Raw genomic sequence first — 21,958 nt, forward strand, 5'->3', positions numbered from 1 at the left:
CTCCCTGTCCTGGTCCTGGGACCTGGGACATGTCCCCTCACGTGGCAGAGGGGACCTTGTCAGGCCCCCCGAGGAGGGGGTGACCCTGGGTTCCCGGGGGGCCCGGTGTCCTCAGGAGGTCCTCACGAGGGGGAGGCAGAGGGTGGGAGTCCCAGAGATGGGCAGACCCCGCCTTGCCTGTGGTGAGGATGGAGGGGGGGCCGCGGTCCAGGAAGACGCCGGAACCGGGTCTCCCGGGGGCCGCGGGGGGAGGAGGGGACACCAGCCCTCCATTCTGTATTTCTGAGCCCAGAATTGTCAGAGAATTGGTGTGTGGTGGCATGTCACACTGGACATGCCAGGCAAGTGAGAGGCTGGGCGGCATTTGGGGGTGTGGTCGCGGCTCCTCACTCATTTGGCTCTGCCCTGTAGGACCCTAGGAGGTGGGGTTGTGGGAGGCTGTGAGGTGGTGCCCACTGAGGCCCTTCATGGCATCCCTGCAGCTGGTGAGGACATCTTCCCGGCCGTGCTGCATATGGCCATGCACTGCGAGGTGGCCAGGTGAGTGGCCGGGGCCAAAGAGAGGGGCTGGGGGTGGGTTGCAGGTCTGGGGTGCTCAAGCCTTAGAGCCCCGTCCCCACACCTCCCAACGCAGGAACATCAGCACCCTCAGTGCAGTCGTGGGGGTTCACACATACACCCGAACCCTCAGCGGGGTCCTGACACCGCGCAGGCTGGACGGCCACCACCTGCAGCGCCTGAAGGGGGCCGGGCAGGCGGACTTGGGAAGGGCACCTTGGAGGGAGGATGCACGAGCCCTCCCTCAGAGAGGGGCTCAGAACAAAGCCTGGAGTGCGCTGCGGCCACGTGCCTCCTCCTCAGTGCCACCATTCCTGCTCTTATCCCTCCCTCCCTCCCTCCCTCTCTGCCCCCGGGGGTCTCTCCCCACCTCCAGCCCCCATCAGCTCTCCTCTCTACCTGCCCCACACCCTTGCCAGGCTGGACACCGCCCCCCATGCGCGCCCAGGGTTGCTATGTCAGGTGACCAGCTGGCACAGCACCTCAGGCTGCGATGACCCCCCAGCAGCATGCCTCCATGCTCGTCTGGGCCCGGACGTCCACCTGGCGAGGGGTGGTCCTGGGAGACGGGCTCTGCACCTCCACCTGCCCCAGGTACTGTGAGGTGTGTGCAGCGTGAGCCTGGCACCCTGCAGCCCCACCCTCCAGGTGGAAACACTGGCCCCGTGCCGCAGCTTCCCCACCCCGACACCCAGCCACCCTCTTCTGTCGGGTCCTCCACACTGGGCAGGGAGCCCGGCTCTGCAGATGCCCACGCCACGTCTCCACCTCTGTGTCCTGGGTCGGGCACATGCTGAGCGGTACCAGTGGGTGGGGCAGGGCGAGGGCTTTGGTCTCAGCAGAGCCTCTGCAAGGGGACGTGTGTCCCGGAGGCTCCCCCAGGCCCTGCCGCTCGCACGTTGCTCCCGAGCCCGCAGAACCCTCTGCCTCACAGGCCTGAGTGACCCCTGTCCGTCTCTATGTTCTCTAGTCACCAGAACTGTGCATCAGCCATGACCCCAGATCACCAGACCTACACCCCGTGACCCTGCAGAACATCAGCACCATGGGGGGGGGGGCGCTGTGTCACTATCCCGCTCTTGCCTCTGGCTCTTGCCAGAGGCTAGTATACAGTCAGCACTCAATAAATGCAACCAAGGCAGCAACAATCACAGGCCCATCTTACTGTCCTCACAGCCCTGAGGTCTGTGCTGGGGCTGCAGATGGGGGATAGGCGGCATTGGGGCCAGACCCCGTTCAGCCAGAGAGCCGGCACCTACACCCCTCAGGAGGCAGCCGAGGGCCCTATGCCTGTCGCCCGTGTACTGGGTGCTGCAGGAAGCTCCCTGCATACGTGCCATGGGCAGATGCTGGGTAAACTGAGGCCCAGGGAGGGTAAGTGACTGCTGGGGTCACAGGGCTCCCCAGAGCCGGGCTTTGCCCCAGGCAGGCAGCCCCTGAGCCGCCCACTCTTCCTGTGGCAGGGGAGTCATCAGATTTCTCGGAAGCTCCAGTGCAGAACTGGGCGTTGCTGGCTGGGTCAGGCCGACCTCCGACCACAGGCCACAGCCAGGTTCCCCCTTCCCGGGCCGTTGGGTGAGGGTGGGGGCCGTGTCCTGCTGAGCTCTGGAGGGAGCCACCAGCCTGTGACAGCCATGGGGCCTGGGGCCAGGGAGCTGCTGCTGCTGACCGTGGTCCTCACACTGCCCATGAGGCCCACAGGTGAGAGCCCCTGGCCTGTGTGGCTACTCAGCCCTCTGGGTCGTTGCCCTGCTTGTCGCTGGGATGGGGGACCAGGGTGGAGGCCCAGGCCCAGGTTTTCTGGGGTCCAGACTCCTCCCAGCACACACTCGGAGACCTTCCCTGGGCTCCTCGCCTCCAGCCCATCTCGACCTGCTGGCCCCCACCCGACCCCCGCCCCAGCAGGTGCCTGAGCCGTCCGTTCCCACCACCCTTCTTCCTGCCCCATCCTGACGCAGTCCCGCCCTGCCCGCAGGCTCCTGGGGTGCCCGGATCATCGGGGGCCAGGAGGTGACGCCCCATTCCCGGCCTTACATGGCGTCTGTGAAATTTGAGGGCCAGCACCACTGTGGAGGCTTCCTGCTCCGTGCCCGCTGGGTGGTCTCCGCAGCCCACTGCTTCAGCCACAGGTGAGCCCACGCTGGGGCCTGCTACAGCCCCCACGTCCTCGGCAGGGGCAGCTTACCTGACAGCAGGTGGGGTGGGGGGGCTTGGTGCGTGAGGAGCGCAGCCCTGCGTCCATCCCGAATACCTTGTTAAACAACCACTGACGTTAATATTGAAAGTGTCGGAGGTACTGTTATAACTGAGGTGTGAATTATAAGAAATATAGCAAGCATTACGTCCATCCGAAGTACCTTGTTATAATACTGATTAACATTAATGTTCTGACGATCTGGGTAAATCCCATAATTGAAGCGGGAATGCAGATACACATGATTATGATCACAGGGCTCTCGCCAGGATCACACGGGCTGCCACACCCCCATTCTGCAGACGGGGGAGACCGAGGCCCCAGTCTTGCTCTCAAGACCCCCTCCCCCTGCAGGGACCCCCGAACGGGCCTGGTGGTGCTGGGGGCTCACGTCCTGCATGCTCCAGAGCCGACACAGCAGGTGTTTGGCATCTCGGTTCTCATCAGGCACCCGGACTACCAGCCCACCACCCATGCCAATGACATCTGTCTGCTGAAGGTGAGCTGGGGGCGGGGGGACACTGGATGCAGGCAGGTCTGGGCTGTCCGTGGCCACCCCATGACGGCCTGACTGACATGTTTGAAAAGCAGCTGGAAGGGTCCCGTGAGCACCCAAGTCAGGTCACGTCTCTCCTCTGCCCTCCGTGCCTCCCACACTCTCCCCTCAGCCCCCGACTCAGGGCCGACTGAGCTGTCAGCATTCCGGCATGCTCGAACCCCTGGGCCTTTGCACTGGCTGTGGCTCGCTCCAGGACACACTCCCACAGACACCACCTGGCTTTCTCCCTCCCCCAACTCTCTCAAGTCTTCACTCAAATGTTCCCTTCTCAGGAGGCCCCCTCTGCAAGCTGCCCCACCCCCCGCCGTCTCCCCATCCCTTCCCTCTGGCCCACCTATCCTGGGTCCAGCACTGCTGAAAACATTTGCTTCTTCACCATTGTTCACTGCCTCCTCTCCAGACTGGGAGGACAGGGATTTTTATCTCCTGTGGCCATTTATGGCCCACAGCAGGCCTCGATGTTCAGAACAGATGAGACCCTAGGGCATCAGATACTCCAGTCCCTGCTCCCCAGGCCCTTTGTGGGGTTTCTGCGCAGGAAGCAGCTCTTCCCATAAATGTGAGCTTCCCTCCCTGCTCACACAGAGTGCATCCATTTGGACCCCCCACGGCCCCTCCTGCTTGGGGGGCACCCCCCACATCTCCCACTCAGGTGCCCCAAATTCAATTCCATGCATCCCAGGACCTCCGTTTTAACGAGAAAACACCTCAAACCTGCTCTCCAAATGTGGAGAAAAGGGGAATGTCCAAAGCAGAGGGACATTCCACATGACAGAAACAGGTCCCTGGGAACAGGAGGGCTTGGGGTGCCATGTTCTCTCGGCACAATTAGAAGGGCGCAGCAAGTGTCAGTGGCCAAAGCTCACATGTGGATTTTGCTCATCTGTGAAACCCCAAAACCTGGAAGCCACAGCTCACCCATCCCATTATGCAGCTGGGGAAACCGAGGCTGGGGTACGGTCGGGGCAGGGCCAAGGCCACAAGGAGTGAGTGAATACCAAAACTGGGGGCCTGGGTCATTCATTCCATAAACATTGATTGAGCACCAGCTGTGTGCTGGGAACTGGGGATATAGCCATGAACAAACAGCCCCAGGGCCAGTCCCCTTAGAGCCTCCAGTCCAACAGGGTGGCAGCTGAGTAAACTGGTCCTGACAGGGGCACATGGAAGCCCCGAGGAGGCTCTGTCCTACCCTGGGAGTCTAGTCTCAGGTGAGGTCTCATCTGTTCTCAGAGGGGAGCTTTGTCACCTGGAGGAGGTGACATCTAAGCTGAGACCTGAAGGCTGGATAGGAAAGGTGTTCCAGCCTGAAGGGGTGGGGGAGTGGGGTGGGGGGACCAGGGAATGACGGTAAGTTCATTCTGCCTGGAGGGGAGGGCTGAATGGTGAGGCAAGCGGTATTGTCCCAAGCACAATGGGGAGACATGGGAGAGCTTACAAGCTGGGGAGATGCTGGTTAGAAGGACACTTACTTCTGGCAGCAGGGGAGGCCAGAGCCCTGGTCTGAGGGGGTGAGGCCTGATGGGCAGGGCCTCCTGATGGCCCGATGGCTGCTACTGATTTCTCTCCATGAGGCCAAGAAGAGACCAGGTGTCATGATGGGTAAACCGAGGCAGGAGGTCGGGGGGTAAGCCTTAATTCAGGAGTCTCTCTGCAGCTGAACCGCTCTGCTGTCCTGGGTCCTGCAGTGGGGCTGCTGAAGCTGCCACGGAGAGGTGCCAGGCCACTCAAGGCTGGGGCGCGGTGCCAGGTGGCTGGCTGGGGCTCCATATCTAACTTTGAGGACTTGCCGCCCGGGCTGATGGAGGCTGAGGTCCGCGTGCTGGGCCTGGACATCTGCAACAGCTCTTGGAGGGGCCAGCTGAACCCTGGCATGCTCTGCACCCAAAGTGGGGACCGCCGGCGACGTGGCTTCTGTTCAGTAAGATACTTGTCTCCACCCTGCCTGCCTATGGTATGGGGAAACTGAGGCCCACAGAGAGGGCTGGAGATGGGCAGAGTCTTGGGAACTAAGTCCCAGCTCACTTTTGAGACCAGATGAGACCTCACCTGAGACCCTGGAAGGACAAAGAATTTTCCAAGGTCACAGGGCTGTCATGTACAGCTGTGCAGGTTGTGCACTGCACAAAGGGCTACAGATTTGTGTATCTATAAGCGGTGTTCAGTAGGGGTGCAGTACACATCTCGATTAAGGAGTTTCTGCTCCTGAGACCCTGTATGGACTAATGGCAGCCCTAGCCCTGATGCTGAAGGAGAAACTCAACCTGGAGGATTTTTTGTTCCAGGCAGAGTGTAGTGATTCAAAACAGAGATTCTGGAGTCCAGCTGTGTGGGTCCAAATCCAAACTGTGCCACTTCCCAGGTGTGTGGCCTTGGAAAAGTCACCTCACTTCTCTGGACCTTTCTCCATCTGTAAAACTGCCACACTAATAGTACCTACTTCATAGGGTCAGAGTTGATTTTAGATTATAGTTAGGGTGATAGGACTGGGGAGGGGAGAGGAGGAGAGAAAGCAGCAATTTTAGGGTGAGTATTCAGGGAGGCTTCTCTGAGGAGAGCACCTTTTGAGCTGAGATTTGAAGGAGTCTTGAGGAGATCTGAGGGAAGGCATGCCAGGCAGAGACTCATCTCAGGGCTGCCATGTACAGCTGTGCAGGTCGCCTACTGCACAAAGTACTGCAGACTTGTATATCAATACCAGCAGTGTTGAAAGGGGGCAGTAACAGGTCTCAAGGATATAGAAAAGCCCAGAGACTAGAGCAAGCTTGCTTTACTTCAGGAACAGCCCAGAAGGCTGGTAGGGCCAAAACGAAAGGAAAGGAGGACAGACAGGTGGGTGAGAGCTAGATGCTCACAGCCCCTGAAGGCTGTTAAGTATCGTTTTTGCTGGAAGAGCACTAGGAAGCCATGGAAGGGTTTCGAGGCAGGGAAGGGTCCTGATCAGATTTGCACATAGAAGCTCCTTCGGGGAAAGAGGCCCAGAGATGGACGCCTGAACTTGCCTTTCCCTCCACCCCCAGGCGGACTCTGGGGGGCCCCTGGTGTGCAGGAACCAGGCCCACGGCCTTGTCTCCTTCTCTGGACTCTGGTGCGGCGACCCCAAGACCCCCGATGTGTACACGCAGGTGTCTGCCTTCGTGAGCTGGATATGGGATGTGGTTCGAGGGCCCCGGCCCAGCCCCCTGCCCAGGACCACCGGGTCCCTGCAGGAGTTGCCGGAACCACGGCAGCACTGGGTATACAAATGAGATGGCAAACGATGCAAACAGCTCCTTCCCCGGAAATCCCATGGCCAGGGCAGGTCATCCACGGGCCCCCCAAGCCCCGGGGAAGCCTGGCATGTATGGGGTGGGGTGTGGGGTAGGAGAGGGCATCAGTTCCAAACCCAAAGGGCCAAAATGACCAAATAAAATGTTAACTGAATAACCAGACAGGATGGTTCATCTCCAGGGTCCATCCACGTTCTTTTGAGCTTCTCTTGTGCCTTGGTGTGGCCGAGGGTCTGGCTTTGCCACTGCCTCCCTGAGTGACGATGAGCCGCTTGCTTCAGGACCCAGGCCCCACACCACCCTCCCCGCACTGACCCACCCATAGCCCATAGCCAGTGCAGCCTCCTGGCCTTTGCCCACGCAGTGCCCCCCGTGTGGCACTCCTTCAGCCTCCAGCTAACCACACCCCCGTATAGGTGGGGAAGCCAAGGCCGGGAGAGGGTGGGGCCTCAGGCTGGCCAGGCTCCACGTGCAGTCTGTTCTCACTCTCTGAAAAGTGCTTCCAACAAACGTTGCCCGGCTTGTCACAAGGTTTGGGTAAGTCCCAGCTGGTGTTATTGTCGCATTATCATTAATTGTATTATTGCTATTATCACACCCCCAACCCTTCTAGGCCAGGCCTCCTGGGGGTGCCTTCAGGGGGATTCCTGGGGGTGCCCTAAGCCATCTTGATCCCCTCTTCCTTCTCCTGCCCTAGAAAGGCTTTCTCCCCGCACCCCCCCAGCTCCGCACATTATTGTCCTCAGCTGTCTCCCTGGCTGCTGCCCACTGCCCAGAGGTAGACACTGAGGCCCAGAGACAGAAGGGGTCTCCCCCCACTCACCACCCTAACAACACCCCAGGCCCCTGGCTGGTGACCCACTACCAAAGGGGGGCAGCACAGAGGCTCAGAGAGAGAGAAACAGAGAGAGAGAGAGAGAGGGGGGCAAACCAAGGCTTGGACACTCCAAAGTGGAGTCTTTATTTCTTTGGTGAGGCAGGACCCCAGGCTAGGGGAGATGGCCTTGTCGGGGGGCTCGGGTGAACCCATTACTCAAGGGCACTTCTTAGGGTCACAGGTAAGGCACTTCTGAGGGGCTAGGAGAGGCAGAGCACAACCGCTCCTGTGCGGCTCCCCCAAACTCAGAGCTGGACTCTTGCCTGCTGGGCCACCCACGTGTGGCCTGACCCTCTGGTCCACATGCAGACATGGGGCAGGGACACCAAGCAACAGCCCAGAGAGAAAGCAGGGACTTGGCCCAAGGCCAGCATCTGGCTGGTGTCAAGACTCCTGAGCCGGCTGGTAGGTGAGGAGGGTCCAGTTGGAACTGGGCTTAGGGGCTTGGCCAGGGCAAGTCTCACAGGACTGAGAGGCTTTGGTCTGGACCTCACCTGTGGATGGGGCAGCCAGAACTAGGGGTGCCGCTCAGACACGTGGCTCCAGGAGGCAGGGTAGAGTGGGTCCTGGCACATATACCCCACCCCGGGCCAGTGGGTGAGCAGGGGCTCCTGTGCCCCACTGGGTCCTGCCCTAAGTGCACTGGGCACCACTGGACATAATGCCCCGCTCTGGGCTGATGCTGGCCCAAGGCCTGTGTCAGGAGACACAGACAGCCCCTCACCCACTCCAGGGGACAAGCTGGGCTTTTCTAAGGGGCCACCACAGGACGTACTAGGGAAATGGGGGCAGGAGGGAAGGCAAGCCCTGGAGTTCTTGAGCTGGTTGGGGACAGTGGCTGCTTCCTTGGCCTATCTGAGGCCTGGGTAGGTTCTGAGGCTCATTTATACACACCCAGGCCGTGGACCCCTTCCTCACTCCCAGTCTGTAGTCGGGAAGACTGGGGTGCTTCTTCATTAATTGCCGGCAGGGGTGAGTTCCCAGCCCTCTCGGTGGTGGCGATAATTAAGTTATCCCCTAGAGCAGAAGCAGCATGGGGTCGTCCTGGGCAGCACGGTACCTGCGGCGGGAGCCCTACCCACCAGCCACACTCCCAGGCCTCCTCCCCCGCAATCCTTCCAAGATATTGTCAGGGGGCTCCCGGGCCCCCCCAGGTGGTCCCGGTCCAGGCTCTGGGGAGCGTCCATGGGACATAAATTAGATTCGGCTGTGGCAATAAATAAAACGGGGAGGCCTTGAACGCCAGGCCCAAGCCGGCCCCACAGGCTCACACGAAGTTCTCCTCCTCCTCCTCCGACTCTGCATCTGACGGCTCAGGGGTGCCTGCAGAGTGGGAGGGACGAAAAGAGAAATGGGGGCGCGGAGAGGGGCGGGACGCTAGACCCCGCCGCTGCTCCCCGCTCCGCGCCGCACCTGCACAGCTGCCCGGGTGGCGCACGCCGATAGAGCGGCCCAGGAAGCAGGTGGCCTGGCGGAGGTGGCACGAGGACATGTAGGTGACGTTGTTGTTGCCGCAGAGCTCCTGGCCGGGGCTGGAGGGCGCGGGGCAGGGCGCCGCGCGGCACACCACGCAGTGAGCACTGCCCGTCTGGTCCACCACGCACGACTGCGGCCGCGGGCACAGGACGTGCGCGCAGGACTCTGCGAGCGAGGCAGCGGGGCGGGTCAGGGGCGCGGCCCGGCGGCTCCCACCCTCAGGCCCCGCCCCCGGCCGCGCCGTAAGCCGCGCCTCTTCCGCGCGCCCCGCCCGCACCCGTTCCACACCCAGGCCCCGCCCCTCGGGCTGCACCCGCAAGCCCCGCCCCGAGTCACGCACCCCTATCTCTCACCCCACGTGAGCCCCAGACCTCCCTTTCCAAAACCCCACCCCGCTTCTCCTCCTTCCGACCCCACAGCTGACCCAATCCAGCGGCGCCCTCTCGGGAGTCTGGTTGGTAGGCCCCGCCCCCGCCCGCCCCGGCCCCGCCCCCACGTACTGCGGCAGCGTCCCGGGTACATGACGCGCAGGTCCGGGTGGCCGCGGCAGCGCGCGGCGCGCAGCTCGCACTCGTCGCGGTAGGTGGCGCCGTCGGAGCCGCAGACCTGCAGGCGCGCCGGGAGCCCCGCGCAGTCGGGCGCGCACTCGCAGCGCGGGCGGCCCCCCTGCATGCGGCACGCCTTGCCGGGGCCGCACTCCACGCCCTCGCACGAATCTGCGGACACAGGGCACGCGCGCGTGGGGGGGGGCGCGTGGCCGAGGCCCGAGGTCCGCGGAGCCCACGGCGCCCCCGCCCCCTGTTCTGAGGCTAGAGGCCGCGCTGAGTGGGGGGCGGTCCGGAGTCGGGGAGCACGGGCGAGGGCGACTGGTTCGGAGTCTGGGTGCCGGATCCGTTGGGGACGAGATCAGCCCCGGGCCCGCTGGGCCGGGAGTCGAGGCTGGGCTCTGTCTGGAGGCGGGGCTCAGAGTGAGCGGGAAGGGGGGTGTCTGCCCGGAACCTAGGGGTTCAGGAACGAGCTTCCAGGGCCCGGGCCCGCTCTCGCTCCACAGCTGGGCCACCCGCTCGGGCTGGCGTCTGTTCCCTGATTTACGCCCCGTGAAGGGAAGGCCGGCGGGGGGCCCGGCTGCGTCAGCGGAGGGGAGCCCCACCCCGTCCATGCGCCCGTCTGGGGAGGACGAGCAGCGTCTGCCTGCCAGGACCAACCCGGAGGAGGTGTCGGGGAGGGCGGGGCGTTGGCACTAGGCCCTGAGGCTCATTTCCTGGGGAGGGGGTTTCCCACATCCCGAGCCGCCTGAATCAGGGGTTACCCCTGCCCCTTCAGCCCTATTTCTCAGGAAGGGAAACAGGTCTGACCAGGGCAGTTCTTTCTCTGGGGTCTCCCCTCCACCCACCACCCCCCTCCCCAGACCTTGGGAAACGCAGATCAGACCCAGACCCAGACCCAGACCCATTAATGAGCTGCTCGTCTTACAGGCCCTCCCAGGCTCATTGCAGTCTCCCAACCACTCCGCCACGAGGTGATGCCATTTTGTCAGCATTTTACAAAAGGGGGAAACTGAGGGCCCGTTACAGCTGTGAGCGGAGGAGAGCCAGGGGTCCTCAGCACAAAAACTCAGGCCAGTCCCCAGATGGACCCCCCCCCCCTCAGCTCTGTTGCTTGTGGGCCTGGAGGGCAGACTCGAGCTCTTGAGTTCAGCCTCAGTTTCCCTGTGCATAAGGTGAGGCCGACTGGCGGAGCATGAGCATAAATGAGCGGGTGAGCTGGCGCCCCCATGTCACCCCTGCCAGGGCATGTGGGCCGCACCTGGGCACCTCCCACGCTGCCTGCCCACACACACATCTGGAAACACTCCCCCTGGGTGGCTTCACAAGCTGGAACGGAAGTGGGAGAACTGAGTTGCCTTCCCCAAGGCCAGATGAGATTGGGGACGGGGAGGGGGGGGGGGTGCGTGTGTGACCTGGATCTTATGCCCAGGCCGGGCAATTTTTGAAGTCTGTCCTCCTCCCAGAACCCAGAGGAGGTTCTAGAGGGAGCCAGGGCACATGGCAGTGAGTCTAAGACCACCCAGCCAGGCTGATCAGGGATTAATCACATCCCAGTGGCCAGCTGGGCTCTCAGCTTGGCCCTCAGCTCCAGCCTCCTCCCTGCCCTGGCCCCACCCACTAGGACCCGATCCCATACTTTCCCCAGCTGGCAAACTCCTAATGATGCCCCAACACCCTGGTACTAATGCCCACCTCCTTCAAGCCATGCGCCCACACCACCTCTGGGCCCCTGCAGGTTTGGCCCGGACCAGAGAGGCCTGGGAGGGTCCCCAGCCCCTTCTCCAAGGCAGAGAATATGTCTTGGCTCATTCATTCATTCATTCTGGCCTCAAGGAGTTCCTAGTCTGATGAAGGAGGCAGCAGAGAACACTCCTCAGAACATGGTCCAGAAGGCACATGCTTGTTAAACATGCATCTGTGGTCCCACCACAGATCCCTGGAATCTGTGTGGTTATGGGCAGATTAAGTGTTTGGAACACTGACTGGGGCGGGGGGTGGGGATCACAAACCCAAATGGCCAGTTGGGAAAATCCACCTTCCCCAGAGTTAGGTGTGAGTCGAGTGTACTTCTCCCAGGTGGCGTGCAGGTGGGAAAGGTCACCCAGGCAGAGCACGCAGCATGAGCAAGGGCCTAGAGGCTAGAAACCAAGCTGGGGAGTCCTCAACAGATGGAGGCTTCTTCCCAAATCCTCAACAGATGGAGGCTGAGGCCTGGGAACCTCAAGTCCCCAGCCTCTCTCTGAACCCTGGATTCCTTCCACAAACACTCAACCTCCTTCTGCATACCCTGAGATGGGGAGCTCATTCTCAGTTGTCCCAGTGACCCTGGCCTGTGGCTGATGCCCATGGTCTCACCTTTGCAGGGGAGGCAGTGGACAAGGCCCAGGAAGCCCAGAAGGCTGATCTTGTTCCCCGGGTGAGTGAAGTTGGACCAAGCGGTGTCAATGTTGCTGGAGGCACAACACTCCGCTTGGCTGACGTCAGTCTTCAGCACCAGGCTGCAGGTGGCCTCTCGGCCCTGCTGGAGCCAGCACACACCACCTGTGGACAAGGGGGGCAGTGACTGCCACACCAGAGGTGCCCTCCTGTGCCACTCCCAACACCCGGCTCCCAGCCCTGGGGGATGTATACAGTTGGTGCTCGGTAATTACAGAGGGGATAACTTGCTCCCAACCTGGGAAGGAGGGGCAGAGACCTGCACGGATGCTCCCATCCCAGCTCAGCTCTGGATCCTTTTGCCATCCTTCTGGGATTCCTCGTCCTCTAGGAGCTACAACCCCCACTCATGGTGGGAAGCTCTCCCCACCTTCCCTCACTCCAGGCCCCCAGGCCCAGGCCTGGCATCCTGCCCAACCAGTCAAACACCCAGAGCTGGACATGTCAGGGTCAGTGGGCCCTGGAGCCGCCTCTCCGCCTCTGCCCTCTGTCTAGACAGCGCCCGAGGGCACACAGAGCCCCCCTCGCCTGGCAGCCCCCCCTTGCCTGGCCCGCCTCTTACTCACTCCAACTTGGGAACATTCCCCTTGCATGAGCTCACCATCTCCCTGGGGACACGGCCTTCGGGGAGGGGGCTCAGCTCTCCCCTTCGAGCAGGGCTGGGGTGGGGCTGCGGGGTGGGGTAGGCAGGCTGATAGCCCTCCCTTTCTGCACCCTTAAGTGGGGGCAGGAGTGGCCATGGCCCCCATCCCAGAGAGCTCACTGGTTCCCAGGCACTGTCTGAGCGCCTTACAGGGACCAGCTCTGGGAGCCCAGCACCTTGGCACCCATCTTACAAAACGAGAAACTGAGGCCGGGAGTGGGGATATTCCTTGCCTGGCAGCCCCCAACAAGTGGCCGGTATGGGATTCCAACAATCCATCTGCCTAAGCCAAACCTGGAGAAGATCTGAAACCTCAGGTGGAGGTCCAGTGTCCAGCCACCCAGCCCTGCCTCTCTGGGGCTTCAGGACTCACATGGTTCAGGTTCGAATCCTGAGTTTGCCACTTACAAGCTGTGTGACCCTGCACCTCAGTTTCCCCATCTGGAAAATGGGCATGATGAGAGTACACACGTTATTGGGCTATTATTATGGATTGACGGAAGGTGGACACTAAGCACTCAATAAATGTCAGCAGTCATGGTGACTACTACTCATGACAATTGTGAAAGAGAGCCACATCTGCTCTGCTGACCTCCTGGTGACCCTCCTTCAGGCCCTTTGGGGCTGGGGGAGGGGAGCCTGAAGCCCTCCCAGATTGAACCTGAGGAGGCCTCCGATCACCAGCTGCCACCCTCGCCGCGCCCCCCAACATCTCCCCCAAGGCCCGCATTCCGGGCAGGCCCACGTGGGTGGCCCACCCCGCCCGCCCCTTCCGGCCGCCCCACTCACCGGGCGCGGGGTCCCCCGAGCCCACGGAGCCCACGAAGCCCACGGCCCAAGCCAGGGCCCCCCAGGGCAGTGGCCACAGTGGCCCCGGCGTCCCGGGGCGCATGGCGGACGCAGAGACGGCGGCGGCCCCCGCGTCGGACGCGCGGGCTGGCGGGCGGGCGGGCGGGCGGGCGGCTGGGAGGGCGGCGGCACCGACTTCCCAGCGCGCGGCGGCCGGGCGCTCCCTATAAAGGTCCCGCTGGCTGCGGGCGGGGCGGGGCCGGGCCGGGGCGGGGCGCGAGGCAGTGTCGCGCACGGTGTGTGCAGAGGCTGGGCCTGGCCACCCCGAGGGCAGCTGGTGGGGAGCGGGGGTCCGCCCTGGGAGCCCGAGAATTTGGGAAGGTGTCCCTGTGGCCAGCGCGAGAGGGCCGGACCAGTGGTGGGTGTGAGTTCCGGGGCCCACCGTGAGTTTGGGGGGGTCTTCAGCCGGAGGGCTGTGGCTGAGCTAGCTGGAGACCCACGGGGAGCGGGTCTGCGGATCCGTGTATCACGTCGTGGTTTGCAAGCGGTCGCTCATGTGGCCCGAGTGTGATCTGGGCCCCTAACCTCTTCCCCGCCCCTACGCGCCCCCACACTCCAGAGACCTCAGCCCCAGCAGCATCCACCCACTCACACCCCCGGCGCACTCCCCCTGGCCGCTGCAGCCAGTGGGCTCGGCTGGGTGCGAGCGAGTGGGGATGGGCCGGGGCTGGTGGCAGCAGAGGCGGCGGGGTGCGGGGTGCGGCAGCAGGAGACCCAGAGCCACAAATGGCCCCAGCGTCGGGGACAGCAGTGAGCCTTCCGAGAGACTTCCAGAGTGTGGCCCCTGAGCTTGGCCTTTGGGAGACGGCACCAACCCCTCCTCCCCTCCCAGACCTTTGCAAATGGTCCTCCCAGGCCCCATCGAAAAGCACTTACTGGCTTAGGGTTTTTTCCTCTCCTCGGGTTCTCTGCCCTATATATCTGGAGCCCTTGACCACCCAGAATCCCAGCCTTTCCACAGTTTATGACAGTGATATCAGACATCAGAATGGCCCTGGAAAGAATTGAATCCACTGGGGCCTTGGGGCAGCCAGATGCTCCTCCTATGTTGGAGTTCATCCCTCCTATCTTTGGGGCTCCCCCCCAAAATTGTCAGGGCATTCTCCAAATGCTCATGGGTCCTGTTCAGCCCCTCTCTGTTTGAAAGAAATAATGACCATCTCCTTATGGCAAGGACTGTTGGGGGGTGCTGGGGTACCTGGGTGACCAAGGCTGACCTGGTCTTGTCATCAGTTTAAAGCCCATGGTTTGTAGGGGCCATAGAAACAAAATACATAGATGAACAAGTTAATGTATAACTTCAAAGAGTGGTAAATGCTTTCAGGAAAATAAAAAAGACTGAGAGCAATGGGGTATCTCATGGGGGTGATGATGCTACCGCATCACCTCCCATTCCTGCATCTTCCCCACCCCAGATGTGGAAGCCAAAGATCCCTGCAACTGCACAACACAGACCTTCCATATGCACGAGATCTGCCACCAGAATATGCCATGCCTAGACCCCTTCCTCCATCTCAGCTGCTCAGCCTGACCCATGTGCCCCCACCAGTAGCCAAGGGCCACGTTCCTTCCTAGTGGCACTGAGGGAGGACACCCAGCTGTCTTGGCCTGTCCCTGACCTCTCTGTGAAGGGATTCTCCCCTGGTTGGGGAATGGGGCAGGGATGGGACCCTATGTTCTCATCCAGGGTGTGCAAGAGCTGGACATTGTGACCTTGGCCGAGATCTGACCCTGCCATGGCTCAGCCGCCCCAGCCGGCGTTGTGCAAACCAAAGGGTTATTGTCAGCCTGGCGTGGGTTCGAAACTGAGGGTGATTGCCAGCAGCCTCCTGCCCCACCCCCCAACCTGGCACATCTCCCCAACACAGAGGCCATGTGCTGGGTGACCTAAAGCAAGTCATTGGCCCTCTCTGGGGAGCCCCCTTTTCATGCCTTTCTCTCCACCCTGAACTGGCCTCAGCCTCATCCCCTGCAGCCTACTTCCTACCTTGGCTGTCTAACATAAGGCCCCTCCCCAGCTCAGACATCCCCCATGACTCCCCATGGTCCCAGGCTTCACTTTTCCAGGCCCCACAGAAAACAGGCCATGACCATCCAGAGTGATCAGGGTTCTGATGGAGGATGCTGTACCCAACGCAGACTGGGGAGGTCAAGGCCGACTTCTCAGAGGAGGAGGACATTTAAATCGCACTGGACTGAACAATGGTGAGGAAGGGGTTGAGGGAACAAAAGTGGTAGGATGTTTGTGCTATGGGTAAGAGAAAGCCCACCTTAAACGTTTGGATGGGGGAGGGTCCCAGATTACACAGGTGGGCCCAGTGGAATCAGAGGATCAAAAGCAGAAACCATTTCTCTCTGTGGTCAGAGAGATGCACGGGACCTGCCATTGCCGGCTGTGGAGGTAGAGGAAGGGGCCTTGAACCAAGGAATGTGAATGGCCTCTAGAAGCTGGACAAGCATAAGTCAGTCAGAGAAAGACAAACACCATATGATTTCACTCATATGTGGAATTTAAGAAACAAAACAGATGAACATAGGGGAAAGGGGAAAAAAGGAGAGAGGACACAAACCATAAAAGACTTTTTTTTTTTTTAAGTAGACTCCATGCCCAACATGGGGCTTGAACTCACAACCCTGAGACCAAGAATCGCACGCTCTACTGACTGAGCCAGCCAGGCGCCCCTAAGAAATTCTTTTTTTTTTTTTTTTTTAAGATTTTATTTGTTTATTCATGAGAGACAGAGAGAGAGAGAGAGAAGCAGAGGGAGAAGCAGGCTCCCAAGGAGCAGGGAGCCCGATGCGGGACTCGATCCCAGGACTCTGGGACCATGACCTGAGCCGAAGGCAGACGCTTAACCGTCTGAGCCACCCAGGCGCCCAAGAAATTCTTAACTGTAGAGAATAAACTGAGAGTTGATGGAGGGAGGTGGTGGGTGATGGACATTAAGGAGGGCACTCGTGGGGCGCCTGGGTGGGTTAAGCAACTGACTTCGGCTCAGGTCATGATCTCAGGGTCCTGGGATCGAGCCCCGTGTTGGGCTCTTCACTCAGTGGGGAGTCTGCTTGGGATTCTCTCTCTCCCTCTGCTCCTCCCCCCACTCATGCACTCTCATTCTCTCTCTCACATAAAAAAATCTTCAAAAAATTAAAAAAAAAAATAGAAGCTGGAAAAACAAGGAACAAATCCCCCCCGTCCCGAGACTCCAGAAGGAATGCAACTTGATTTTAGTTCAGTGAGACTCATGTTGGACTTCTGACCTCCAGAACTAGAAGAGGAAAATTTGTGTTGTTCTAAATCACCATGTTTGTGGCAATCTGTCACAGCAGCAATAGGCAGGCACCACAAATTGGGCTTGGTGCCTCAGTGATAGGGTCCCTATCGCTGGAGACAAACAAGGGAGTGAACGCAAGTATGAAGACAGGTGGCAGTACAGAGGCCCTGGAAGCAGAAAGGTTGTGGGGTCTCCAAGGAGGTGACCCTGAGGACTGGAGGGACAGGAAGCCTTCTGGTGGAAGCCCAGTGCAGGATGTGCCACCTTGGCCAGGCCACTTGTGTGACCGCTCTGTACCCCATTTTCTCATCTGTAAAATGGGCACAGATCCCCTTACTGCAGATTCCAGCCAGGATGCCAGGGACAGTGCCTGGTGCACAGCAGGGGCATGACATGTGTATACAGATTCTTATTAATTAGCAGATAGGTGTTTGTCCAGAGAAGATGCATGATGAGTCTTCTTTGCCACTCACTGATGCCATGAGACACGCACCCATTTTACAGAGGGTGGAGGAAGGAAAGTGACCTTCTGGCAGTCACAAAGCCCCACAGTGTTGGGACTGGCATCAGTACCAGATAAGCAGAATTCCAGGACCCATGTGCTGAGCTGTGGGGCAGGGCCCTCCTCTTCTGGACTGGACAATGACAGCCAGCCCGCAGATTGTGGCTGGCATCCCCCCCTTCTGGTCCCAGCACCAGATTTTCCTTGGAGTAATCACCTCCTGTGCTCCCAGCCCAAATGATCCCAGGAGTGGGCACCTCTCAGCCTCCCAGGCTCAACTAATTAGGATCATCTGGCATTCAGCAAACCAGAAGGAGTCAGCTCTGAGACTTTTTTTCTGGGAAAGAGACACTCACTTCCTGCCTGAGCCGGAGGGGTGTGAGCCTGGAGCTGCAGGTGGCTCCTACCAATGGCCAGCGAGAAGCCAGGCCAGTGGGACGCTGAGCCAAGAGAGGCAGCAGAAACTCCCTGTACTGTAATTGGAGGTCCTGGATCCAGCTGTGCCTGAATTCCTCCACCCCAATAAGATGAAGTCCATTTAAGCTGAGTTTCTGTCACTTGAAGTGGACAAAACCAGCTTTCATTAAGCCTGTTTACATTTTATTCAAGTGGAGCCTTTAGGATCCAGAGCAGCGAGCGTATCTGCAGGGGCTATAGCAACCACGCATACCCTGAAGTGCCAACCTTTGCCTCCAGGATATAACCCCAGAACTCCCAGGGTCACTTCCTCCCACCTTCCTCAATCAGAAGAAGGCTTGGGATAGACTCCACACCAACTTAAGATCTACCGCCCTCGCACTAGGACCTGCAACGGTCAGGGCTCTGGCAAGCAAAGCCTTGTGGGTTCTCTAATAGGGCATGTGATGCTGATAGCCAAGGCAGCAACTGAAGACTCGGGCGTGGTGGATGCTATGGCAGAACCCTGATCAGAGCTGGGCCTCATAACGCCTTGGTGGGATTGCCCTCCCCTCTCAAACGCCACCCGTGGCTCCCCATGGCCCCTAGACAGTCCTGGCTTTTCAGCCTGGGTTCCGGGCCCTTCCTGCTCATTCCAAGCCCATTCCCGCGGCAACTCTTCCACGCCATCCCCAAGGCCCCTTCCCCATCCCCTCCCCTGCAAAGGGAACAGATTTTGTGCAGGAAGCAGGCAGTATTATTTGCGACTGAAGGTAGGGCCCACCCCCAGCCCAGAGGTGAATGCTGATAGGCCGAACAGGACCTACGTAATGTCGGCCACTCCTCTTGCTGGCCATTGGCTTAGATGAGGCCATGTGACCCAGCTCCGGCCAATGGTTGGAGAGCTAGCCTGCTGGGGTGGGGCCTGGGAGACCCGGCCGGGCTGAGCGAGCGTGCATGTGACCGGCGAGAGCTGGAGGTATTAGTTTCCAGTTTGCTGCTCTAACAAATTAGGGCCAGTCCCGCCGCACAGATGGTTAGCTCGCAGTGCTGGAGATCCGGAGCCTGCGGCGGGCTCAGCCGCCGACAGCAGGTGTGTCGGGGGTCGCAGTGCTCAGCGCGGGCGCGCGGGCGGCCGGCCGTGCGTACACGCGCTGCTGCGCGCGGCCGTGTCCCCGCGGCGGGCCCTCGGGCAACCCGCCGCCACGCGTGGCGTGGACAGGGGGGCTGCTGGCCTCGCCGCCGCCCGGGGAGCGGGGGTGGGGGGACCCCCTTCTCGGCCCGGAAGCTGCCACCCTGCGCCTCCCGCGAAATGGGGACAGTCGAGGCATTCCCGCCAAGGTGGCAGGGCACAGTTCCCGGTGTGACGTGAGCACGTGTCCGTGGCCGCTGCCCTTCTTCGTTGGTTATTTATCGGCCGGCTCAGCACAGCGAGGTCCCACGGGCTTTGGTCTCCCCTGGGACGGGACAGCGCGCAGCGGTCCGCCACGCTGTCCCCCATCGGGGCTTTTCCCATTACCCCGAACTCGCGCAGCGGGGGACCTCGTCCCTTCCTCCTCTCCTTCGTGCATCCATTCATCCTCCTGGCCCATCCTCTGTGCTTGCTTCGGGGACGGGACTGTGAACGGGAAGAGGAGGCATGAGCCCTCCGTTGGCCTGACTCCAGCTCGTGCCAGTGTGTCAAGGTCACGGCCAGGAATGTCCCAGGGGGAAGAACTGACAACACAGCGGGATGCGGAACGAAGATGAAACGGAGATGAGCAGCCAACGTGGCTGAGGCTGCAGATTGACCTCGGCTCTGTGTCTTTCCTACTGATTACCCCGTTGTTTGGTAAAGTGCTGTTGGTTCGGGTTAAAGGAGTAGCCTGCTTTTGAACAGACACCTGGGTGTGTATGAATAAAATGAAAAAATAGAAATTTAAAAAAATATAAACCAACAAATATACATAAAAAGGGAAAAAAGGCTTAACTCAAAATACACAAATAAAAGATTAAAAAAAAAAAACAAAAAAAACCCCCAAAACCTGCATAAGTAGAAATATTGCCCAGTGGGGCGGTGCCTGACCTGCTCAGTGCCTCAGTCTCTTGCCTGCAACCTGGGTAATCACTCTCTCCGGCCCAAAGCTCCCCAAGACCCCTTCCTGAGGCTAGATTTGAACCTGAGTAGGTGACTACATGAGCGCACACCTGGCCATCTGGGCCAGGACAGGGCACTTAATGCTACCAGCTCACTTAGTTGAATGCAGCTTCAGTCATAATCTCCACGGAATTGTCCCACCTGAGAGAAGGTCCTAACATTCACCTGGAAAAATAAATGAGCTAGAAAAGAAGTTTGAACATGGTCACTCGCCCAAAATCGAGATCAAAACACACCTACAACGCCAGAAAAAAAGGCTGAACGTGGCAGAGGATTAGGAGAGGCTTCACCTCCTGAATCCTCCCCACTTGAAGGAGAAAGCTATTGTGTCCCTGGGCGACAGGCAAGGAAACCTAGCAGAAGCAGGAGTCACCTGCCCAGGGGGGAAACTCAGATGGGTGTAGACTGACTGTCAGGGCAACTTCCCCTCTGCCCACGAGGCTCCTGACTCAGCATGGTGGCAGCGGGAGGAAAGGATGCTCTAGGCAGAGGGGAAGGCACTCGCAAAGGTCTGGTGACTAGACAGCTGCCATTTACAGAGGTAGCCGCCCTGGGAGGCAGGAGGGAGACCCATTTCACAGATGGAAGACCGTCTCGGAGGGGCTGTCTGTCCTTGTCCGGTAGTGTCTAATAAGAGGGGAGCACAACCGTGTTGTGGGAAGTCTGAGGGGGAGCCATGGCCCTGTCCTGGGGGGGATCTGTAGGGGCCAGGTGTCACCCTACCTCCATAATCCACTATCAAAGCCTTTTCAAGGAAATGCTGGGAAACCCATCAGGAGCCACCTGTGTTTTATTGTGCAGAGCCCTGGCCACGAATGGGTGCCTGAGGGCCCCAGAACCCCAGAGCCACTGGGTTATACGCAGACACGGCCTGAGTGCTGGCATTCCGATGCCGCAGCCCCAGGGTGGCCAGCAGGCAAGGGCCCACACAGAGGACACAGAGGCTCAATGGCCCCGGACTTGAGTCCTGGCCTTGCTGCATGACCTTATGTGCTCCCTCAGTCTCCCCAACTGTAAAATGGGGGCTCAATTGTCCTCATATCATGATGCTTGCGGGAAGATTCAACTTCAGGCTCATACTGAGCTCTTCGTTTTACAATATACAAAACCCTGGTTTCTTGTTCCCACTGCATTTCCAGAGCCCTGCCTGGGGCCGGCACCCAGCAGGGACTCACTATTTTTTTTTAATGTCTTTTTTTTTTTTTAAGATCTTATTTATTTATTTGACAGAGAGAGACACAGCGAGAGAGGGAACACAAGCAGGGGGAGAGGGAGAAGGAGGCTTCCTGCCGAGCAGGGAGCCCGATACAGGGCTCGATCCCAGGACCCTGGGATCATGACCTGAGCCTAAGGCAGATGCTTAACGACTGAGCCACCCAGGCGCCCCAGGGACTCACTAATTATTCATGTATTCAAGAATCTATGGGACACTGACTATAGGCTGAGTACTGGTCTCCTGTTTTAGGCGATGCCATTGATAACTCCTGGATTTAGGGATGGCTGTAGGAGAAGGAAAGAGGGTGCTGGGCATCAGAGTGCAGTAGGGGCGGGGACTCCCTCAGGAAGGGATTGGGGCAGCCTCCTGAGAAGCAGGGAAAGAGAAGGGACGGTGGGAAGGGCACTCCCAGCAGAGGGCGTGACCAGACAAGGGTCCTGAGGTTAGCTGCAGCTTGGCCCACCCAAGGGAGCCAGTGAGGCTGGGTTGGGGGAAGGTTGGGCTGCGGAGGGCCCGGCGGTGGGGCGCAGCGAGGCCGATGACCCCAGGTGCGCTGCCTTAGGGCAGGCAGCAGGGCCCGGTGAGGACCCAGGAGTTGCCATGGGTACCCATGTGTGTTCCAAGCCTCATCCAGTCCCAAAACTCTGGGAGGCAGGTTCTGCCATCTGTATGGAGAATTAAGTGACCCACCCAGGGTCACACAGCCAGCAAGGCTTGGCGGGGCTTGAACACAGGCCTCTTGGGCAATACCTCATAAACTTCTGCAGAATGAAAGCATGGACATGTTTGTGGTGTGAAATGAGCAAGGGGCTGGGCATGAGAGGCCTGAGGCAAACTGCCCTTCCTTGGACCTGGGGTTTCCTGGATTCCCAGTGATGGGACCAGCATGCTCTCCATCCACAGCAGGAATGGCTTGGAATCACCCCTGAACCTTGAGGGGGCCAAGACTGGCTGGCAGACAAGTCCTTGTCCCTAGCCTCTTGACATTCAAGATCCTTTATACACAGGCTCCAATTTTTAATTGCT

General features: G+C 59.8%; 2 protein-coding genes across 3 annotated transcripts; one reads left to right on the top strand and one right to left on the bottom strand.

The window, feature by feature from the left end:
• Positions 1–2,132: 2,132 nt before the first annotated feature.
• Positions 2,133–6,700, top strand: PRSS57 (serine protease 57). Its single transcript, XM_034996928.1, has 5 exons — positions 2,133–2,259; positions 2,534–2,687; positions 3,107–3,251; positions 4,969–5,232; positions 6,332–6,700. Exons 1-5 carry the CDS (start codon positions 2,193–2,195, stop codon positions 6,557–6,559), a joined length of 858 nt encoding a protein of 285 aa, XP_034852819.1. The 5' UTR covers positions 2,133–2,192; the 3' UTR covers positions 6,560–6,700.
• An 814-nt stretch (positions 6,701–7,514) lies between these two features.
• FSTL3 (follistatin like 3) lies at positions 7,515–13,508 on the bottom strand. 2 transcript variants are annotated; one of them, XM_034997074.1, is made up of 5 exons: positions 13,350–13,508; positions 11,837–12,022; positions 9,434–9,649; positions 8,871–9,098; positions 7,515–8,780 (listed from the first exon to the last, which is right to left on the bottom strand). In XM_034997074.1, the coding sequence occupies exons 1-5, from the start codon at positions 13,450–13,452 to the stop codon at positions 8,725–8,727; spliced, it is 789 nt and encodes a 262-aa protein (XP_034852965.1). In that variant the 5' UTR covers positions 13,453–13,508; the 3' UTR covers positions 7,515–8,724. The 2 variants fall into 2 exon arrangements, with proteins under 2 accessions (XP_034852965.1, XP_034852964.1); XM_034997073.1 differs by having other exon boundaries at positions 7,515–9,098.
• Positions 13,509–21,958: the final 8,450 nt, after the last annotated feature.

Source organism: Mirounga leonina, unplaced genomic scaffold (assembly GCF_011800145.1).
Source record: "Mirounga leonina isolate KUSES-001 unplaced genomic scaffold, KU_Mleo_1.0 Mir_94, whole genome shotgun sequence".
In the NCBI taxonomy this organism is placed as follows: Eukaryota; Metazoa; Chordata; class Mammalia; order Carnivora; family Phocidae; genus Mirounga; species Mirounga leonina.

What these genes read in the sequence shown, in the direction of transcription:
- PRSS57 (XM_034996928.1), top strand. Translation starts at nt 2,193, where the DNA reads ATGGGGCCTGGGGCCAGGGAGCTGCTGCTGCTGACCGTGGTCCTCACA. An exon ending in ACTGCCCATGAGGCCCACAG is followed by an intron (nt 2,260 to 2,533) that starts GTGAGAGCCCCT and finishes CCCTGCCCGCAG; the next exon opens with GCTCCTGGGGTGCCCGGATC. An exon ending in GGCGACGTGGCTTCTGTTCA is followed by an intron (nt 5,233 to 6,331) that starts GTAAGATACTTG and finishes CTCCACCCCCAG; the next exon opens with GCGGACTCTGGGGGGCCCCT.
- FSTL3 (XM_034997073.1), bottom strand. Translation starts at nt 13,452, where the DNA reads ATGCGCCCCGGGACGCCGGGGCCACTGTGGCCACTGCCCTGGGGGGCC. An exon ending in CCACTGCCTCCCCTGCAAAG is followed by an intron (nt 9,650 to 11,836) that starts GTGAGACCATGG and finishes CTGTGTCCGCAG; the next exon opens with ATTCGTGCGAGGGCGTGGAG. An exon ending in GTACCCGGGACGCTGCCGCA is followed by an intron (nt 9,099 to 9,433) that starts GTACGTGGGGGC and finishes CCTCGCTCGCAG; the next exon opens with AGTCCTGCGCGCACGTCCTG.